Genomic DNA, 7,515 nt, shown 5'->3' on the forward strand with positions numbered 1-7,515 from the left:
GTCTTACCTCCAAGTAGCCGACGGGTCCATTGAAGGGATAATCGCCGAGGCGACGTTCCTCGTCCAAGAATTTCCCGGCTTTTCCATTCACGGGCGGGCAGAACAAGCCGTAATTGAAGCTTTCCTTCAGCTCCTGCAAACCACCATAGAGCCCCGATTAATCGAAAACCCATCCCGCCGGCAGAGCGGCCCGCCACCCCCGTTCTACTAAACACATACTATTTTCATGCAACAAGGGTAGAGACTCAGGGTGGGGTGAACGCTTCGAACCAAATCGAAACCACTTCGTTGCAAAGGTTCCCCGCTTTCGGATCGATCGACTCGCCGAGAATGCTCTCATCTCTACTCGGTTTCGTCTCCGCGCGACGTTCTTTCGCTACCGCGTGGCCCGACGTGGCGAGGCGCCATCTTTGCCGAGGGACGCGGTTCCCGGCAGCCTCGAGAATAACAACGCCGACGACCACGACGATAGAGGAATTCCACGGGAAACATTTTCCGACGTCGACGTCTCGTCTCGTCGTCCGCGACACGCGTGTCGATCGCGTTCCTCCTCCCTTCAGGGAATTCCTCTCCGGACGCTCGTCGTCCAAGCCACGAAACGCACTCGGCGTTCTCCGGGCCCCCTATGTCCGCCCTTCTCGTGCCCCGCGCGGGCCTCGGATCATCCGGCGCGCTCCGCTGAAATAATATGCTTCGATTTCGCCGACGACAGGCAGTAAAGCCTGGAATTTACCGACCGTTCGCGGGGAATTTCGCCATCGTTCTTCCTCACGCGCTGCGTGCCAGCAGGTTTTCTTTGTATACGCGCCACTCTTTATCTTGCCGGCCGACAGGCCTCGTACGTTCTCCTCGCGGGACTCGTCCGCGGACCGAGACCTCCTTCGTACCGTGTTATTTCGCGCTCCGCGCGGAATCCTCGTCGCCGCGTTTCCGCGCGCCGATTTACCGCCCGCCGCGGGATCCACGAACCGGCCGAGAAACGCTGGGAACCGTTAACGAAACTCGCGAGCGAGGTCGCGATTCGCGAAAGACCAGTCGCGATGAAAAACGAAAGTCGACCCCCACCGGCCGAGCGTTATTAAGGCAAATGAGTGGCCCGGTTTCGCTCGCTTCGAAAACGGGTCGATCGTCTCGACGTTGCTCGTCCGGAGAAATGCGACGGGGCAACTGGGGTCAAACGAACGTCTCCTCGCGAGGGATTCGCGACGCTAAATCAGAAGGCGTTTGCCGTTTCGATTCGATTCGATTGGACGGAAGCTGCGACGAGATGGACTTTGAAGCGGAGATATTCTCGCGGGAACGTGATCGTCTCTGGACCCCTTAGGGCGGTGGAGTGGACTCGCGTGCGGAACGCGAGCCGCGTTCGGGTTGTCGGAAACGCTGCGTTTGGACGGAAAGTCGGCCGCGGGGCGAAAAACGGGCACGAAGAAGCGGAACGCGTGCCGAGTATACACCGGGCGTACACGCGGTGCATTTACCAGCGTGAGCCGTTTAGCGCAAAAACCAGCGGCGAAGGAGGAGGGGCGGAAGACGGGCACAGACAGAGCGAGAGGAAAGAGACCCAACAATCATGGCAACAATAGCCAAGAGTGGAACACGTGCCAAATTAAAGGCCTCGAACCAAAGTACCGAGGTGCGCGAGCGTGTCTGGTCCCCGTTTAAAACGTCTCTGATGTACGGGGGTGTGGCTGAGAATCAGCCCTGAAAAAAGCCACCGAAAGGGAGAAAAACGGCCGAGGCACAGAGAGACAAAGCGAGCGATCTGGCTGATGCGAGACGAGTCGTCTAGAGCCTTCGTGGAACCGTGGAATCGCTGGTCCCTAGCTTCGTCCCACGCTTTTTCCCCGGCCTACCAATTTGTACCCGCGGGCATACGTAATCCGCGAATTCAATTTGTCCGGCCGGCTCGCACGCCTGTTCCAACGCGGATTCGATGCCTGGCTGGACTGGCTGGTTGGCGGTGGACGATACGCCGAGAACGGCTTCTCTCGCTAACGCGCCGGGCGACACTCGGAGCATCAACGGAAGCCCGTGACGGGTCGCAAACCGCTTCGAGGAAATGGCGCGACGGTTTCATCGACGGGTATTTAACGACGTCGATCCGGTTGAATATCACCCCGGCTCGTGGCAGCTTGCCAACGCGTGCCATTTTCGCGCAGGATTACCGTCCAGGCCGACCTGGTTCCACGCGATAACCGAAGGCTCGTCGATGCCTAGCGGGTTTCCTCCGAGCTGCTGCGACGATCGTTAGCGGCTTTGCCGGCCGCTGCGGAGAGGAGGGGGACGTTCGTTAAGTTTTCGGTCTTCGTTAGCGAGGAGAACTCGTGCTCGATTGTCGGGCCAGTGTAAACACGCCGGATACCCGCGCGAGGGCCGTCGAGGAGGACGCGCGACGTCTTTTTACCCCGGAAGAAAGAAGAATGTTGCCCGAAGGAGACCTGCAGGAAGGAAACGGAACGAGTGGCCTTTTTTCCGCGTCGCGGAAGCGAGCGGACGCGAGCAGGAAGAAAGGCAAATGTTGATCTTGCCCGGGACATTCGACGTCGCGCCTAGATTTCCCAGGTCCCATCCCGAAGACCTCTGTCGAAACGGAATCGTCAGCCGATCGTAAGCGTAATCGCTGGAACGATCGATCTGTCCATCGATCCTTTCCCCTCGCCAAATCCTCCCTCGCCCGAATCGCTGCGTCCGTCCCATCCCTCGCCCAGGTCACACTTTACCTCGCCATCCCTGCCGTATCGCGTCGGCAGGTTTACCGGTGCCGCAAAAACGGGCAGAGTGCAGCGAGCAACGAAATCGTGCGCGGCAATCGAAATTGCAATTACGCGGCAGGAGGATCGCGCTGTTCTCGTAGGCAAAAATGGGACGGACCTGCGAGGCCGGCGCTCCTACTCTAATTAGCGGCGCGGTAATTGCTTCGTAAAGTCTTAAGAAGCCGCACAATCGCGCGCGACGACGAAACGTGCCTCGAGTTTCGTCGATTAAGCGCGACCAGGAAAGCTGGCACGGACCAGAACGAGAAACCAAGAGAAAAAGGAGGGGGCAAAAAAAAAGAAGAGGAAAGAAAGACACCGTAGGAACCGGTCGAAAGACAATATTATCTTCGGAACGACCTCATCCTCCGGGGCCCGGCACGATCGACCGGCAAGAGGCTCGCGCGATCGCGGCGACCGGGCAGAATACGCGGCGGCCATTTATCTCGCGCGGTTACTCAATGAACCGATTGCGTAATTTTTCCTCTCTGTCCCTCGAATATCAACAAATACACGCACCGTCGTCCAGAAGATCGTAACCTACGTCTTTGGAGTGAAAGTCGGTCCCGCCAGGTTCGCCTTTATTTCTTTTTTCCCTCCGCTTCTTCGCGTCCTCCTCGTCCCGACACTAGCGCCACCGAGCGTTCGCAACCCCTGTCTCGTCGCGTCGGACCCAGGCGTCTACTCGTCCTCGGGTGCCTCGGGAAAAGCTGGGGCTCTGGTCGCGATCGAATTAGGAGATTCCAGGTCGTCCTCGGCGAGGGGACGATTACGCGAGGCCGAACTAGTCGACTAGTCCGGCGGAAGAATGCATAAATGCATGAACGCGCGGCCACGACTCGGGATTAGGGAAATGGACGCGAGCACTGTCGGCCGCGATTTGCATCCGCGAGCCTCGTTGCAGCTCGTGTCCTTGGATTTTTCGCGCGCACAGCGAGGAAAGAAGAGGAGAGAGGAGAGCAGAGGGAACATCGGAGGAGATTTTCTCGAGGAGGTGAACCGACGGTCGACCACCCTCGGGCTATCGGAGCCAAGAACAACGACGATGTCGTCCGCAATTACGGAGGAAACAGCGGCCGATTCTGGACGCCTGGACGGCGAGGTCTCGAACAATTTTCCTTGCTTTCGTCCGACAGTCGGAGGGAGCAGAGGCATGCGTGTACGCACGCGTGTACGTATATAAATTCCGAAAGCAAGGAGCTCGTATGGGGGCGCGTTAAACGGCAAGACCCTTTTGTACGGCCCTGTATGGGAGAATAATGGTCGAACCGTGTCTCAATCGTGCTTTATGGGATGTAATTGCGGTCTGGCAAGGGGCCTTGCCGATGTTAAGCTCGGCCAGCTCGTGTGCGTCCGCGGCGAGCACAGCACACGGGAACAACCCAGATAGAAGCGTTACGGTTTTAACCTTCGCAACGAACCACGAAACGAGTTTTTGCCACCTTCGTCGTCGGCGTCGTCGTCGTCGTCGGCGTCGTCGACGGCGCCTCGCGGATTCGACGATCGGCCAGAGCAAACACCGGCCTCTTTCTCCGCGCCGACGTTTTTCTCCCGGTCCTCGACACAGACTTCGCAGACCCGTGGTTCCTCCGCGATGGCGGGATCGTCGACCTCGAGTATTTTTATCCGGACACGTCGCGCACCGCGCGTCTAATTATCGCGCACCGCGAGACCTTACAAATTGCTAGAACAAATACGCCAATTTGGCCGTCCTTTCGGGAACCCTGGTCTGTCAGAAAGTTCCAGAAAGCAGCGACGATGGTCGAGGGCACAGCGCAAACAGGGAAACGGTAGAAGCCTCGACGAGCGGGGTGCTCTTCTAAGGGAAGAATGAATCGCGTGACGGACGGGATTCGTTGACGAAAGGATTCGTGGCCGCGTAATGGACGCAACGCGAGGGAGATTACGAAACGGAGGAATTCGTGAAATCCTACGAATCGGAAGGTAACGGGCGACGGTCGTCTGCGCCTGGACGAGGGACAGGATACGAAGCGGTCCTCCGGCGAACGGAGGTAGACCGGAGAGGACGAACGTCCGGCGAGGACGGAAGAGAGAGGGAGGCAGAGCGGGAATCGGGAGAAAGAGGACGAGGAGAGAGCACAAAGGCGAGTGGAATCACCCGCGGTCGGAGCAACCTCGGCGTTAAAGAGGAAATACGAGCCATAAACCTTCGATGTACGCGGCGGGCAGCGAGGGAGGGACGGGCGGAATACGAAATCGAATTGCCGACGCATCCGAAAAATAAAAAAAAAACCCACGTCGGTCGTTTAACCGACAACTACTTGGACATCTGGCCGACGTCGTTCGGAAGCGCCACGAAAGGGTTTCCGATAAATATCGTTAAGCGTCTCCCGACTCGATGATATTTCACAAGCGGTTCTTCGCTCGGATTTACTTGTTCCGATGCCTCGCAACGTCCACTTCCCGATCGATTGTCACGGATACACGGCGGATCTAACGCGTCGATCGACCTACCGGATAAATTCGTCCACCTCTCCTTCATAATTTATTCCCCGAATTACGCGTACCAGTTATTCTCGGTCAAATATTTATCAGGAACCGTCCTCTGTTAATATTTACTTATCGCGCGTGTCAGCCGCGCGTAAATGTATACCTAGGGAGGCTTAGCCTGTTCCAAAATCGAGCTCAAACTCGACGAAATACATCGGCGCGATAGAGTCGCTCGTCTTCGCTTCTCCGCGTGCCGGTGGATCTCTGACCTAGACGAGACTGTTCGCCATCGTTGGTCCCGTTCTCACCGAGAGCGAAGAAGATGGCGCGAGCGATTCGGTGCCAAGGATCGGGAACGAGACGGCGACGAAAGCGAGTTCGGAAATTATCCTGCATCGCGTCTTGGCGCGGAACGCAGCCTCGTGTATTGCGACATGGATTGCGTCACCGTGTCACGGCACGATGTGCCTGGGACATGTTTTATTCAAAACGGCGAGGCACCGATAGCCGCTGTCGATTTTCAGGAATCCGCTGATGCAACTAATTCGACGGCTTTATTACTATCGCACGCACGTAACCGACCGGGCAGGATAACGTCACGTCCGCGGCCACAAATCCGGCGCGCGACCCCTACCCTCCGCGATCCGAGCCACGGATTTCGAAGGGATTAACGAAATTAGAGGAGCACGGCTCTTTCCGCCTCGTTGTTTCCTAGCCATTTCTATTTCTTACGCGGCAGAAAAACCACCACGATCGGCCGTCCGAGAACTGGTTACAAATTGCGCGGAAAATGACGGTCGATCGGTGTAATTCATTCTACGGACGGATAATTTGTGGAACGAGTGGACGGGAAAGACAGTCAGTTCCTTTACTTTGTTCCTATCCTCGATAGGACCAGTCCCGATTACCCTTGCACCGGCCTTCTGAGCAAACAAACGTTCAGCGAGTCGGACCTAACAACCGATTTCCTTTCTACCTTTCTGCGATACTTTAGCACCGTAGAGCTTCTTTTGCCATCCTCGGCTCCGTAACTTCAGGTTCAACGGAGCGTCCGCCGGGGACCAAATAGACGCAAGGGACGCAAGTGCTAGTTAGCGGTTCCTCGCTCGCGATCCCCCACCGATCCCCTAGCGAACCCGAGCGGGCCGCGTTTATTAAATCGCCTTAGTTTACGGGCGAGCAGGGCCAGGCGACGGTCCCAGAGGTTCGGCGCGCGGCTCGTTCACCCCTGGGCTGGCATAAATAATAAAGGGACAAATGGAAAGGAGCGGACAGCGTGGAAAGGCGGCGCAGAGATCCGGTGGTGACCGGCGCGCGAGCTAGCGCCGAGAGGCCGAGGGAGACTCTTCTTTCTCTGCATCGCCAGGACTTTAGAATGCAAATTGAACGCTACGAATCCTCGCCGCTCGTACCTTGGGGACAGAATCTGCTTAGGTGGCTATGGACAGTCGATGGTATGCCAGGCCCCTCTCGCGTGTACCTACGCTCTCGCGGCTGTGTGCATCTAGACATTTATACACCGTCCTGTTCGGCTCGCAGTGGCGTAGCCACCTCTGGCGAATCGCGAATCGGAGACACGGGGTGGCATACCTGGCACTTAAATCGCGAGTCGTCGAACAGGATCCGGGAACCGGGCTGTTAAACCCGATGAATCTTCGCGCGTTCGCTTCCGGACCCTGGAACCGTTCCTCGATAATTCCTCCAACGATCCACCGTCCATCCAGATACACTGAGAAATTACCACCAACGAGAAACGTCGTTGACACGAGGCAGACTCCCGGTTTTATAGCCCGAGTTGCGTATACTCGATCGTCGCGATCGACAATGGAGATCGTCGGGCACCCTCGCCGAGGTGACCCGGATTCAAAGTTACGCCACTGTCCGAGGCATGAGCCGCGAGTTCGTATAATACGCGTACACTCGCGTGCACGTGTACGCGCGCACAGGGCACACCGTGGGGCGCGAGCGCGGCGAGGTATAAATGGAAATCTGTATTTATGCAAGCGAGCCGCCGCTGTGTGTTCGTGCCTTGGTCCCGGCGTCCAGTCCCGGGTCACACGATAATGACCTTATTACAGGAATTATGGGTTTCCGCGGCACCAGGGTAATCCGGCTTCGGAAACGGCCGCGGGCGGCCATTCGCCGTTTTACTTTTCCCTCCGAGTCGGGCCCATCCCCCGCGACTGGTTCCGGTTTCCACATTCGTCCCGGCGCGCCGCGCTTTTCTGCCCTCCCAGCTCTTCTTCCGTGCCGTCCTCCTCGTCTTTCGCCCCCTCGCCCCTCCTCTCGTCTGTTTTAACCGGAGGAGCGC

At 57.5% G+C, this 7,515-nt stretch overlaps 1 protein-coding gene across 4 annotated transcripts in view; it reads right to left on the bottom strand.

Moving 5' to 3' along the window:
• The window catches only part of Prosap (SH3 and multiple ankyrin repeat domains prosap), a 152,733-nt gene that overhangs the window by 18,117 nt on the left and 127,101 nt on the right, over nt 1–7,515 (bottom strand). For all 4 annotated transcript variants that reach the window (XM_017900879.1, XM_017900880.1, XM_017900881.1 and 1 more), the window contains one exon: nt 8–133. In XM_017900879.1, coding sequence (XP_017756368.1) covers nt 8–133 — 126 coding nt within the window. The remainder of the gene's footprint in view (nt 1–7; nt 134–7,515) is intronic.

This window comes from Eufriesea mexicana, unplaced genomic scaffold (genome assembly GCF_001483705.2).
Source record: "Eufriesea mexicana isolate 0111107269 unplaced genomic scaffold, ASM148370v2 scaffold1358, whole genome shotgun sequence".
Lineage (NCBI taxonomy): Eukaryota > Metazoa > Arthropoda > Insecta > Hymenoptera > Apidae > Eufriesea > Eufriesea mexicana.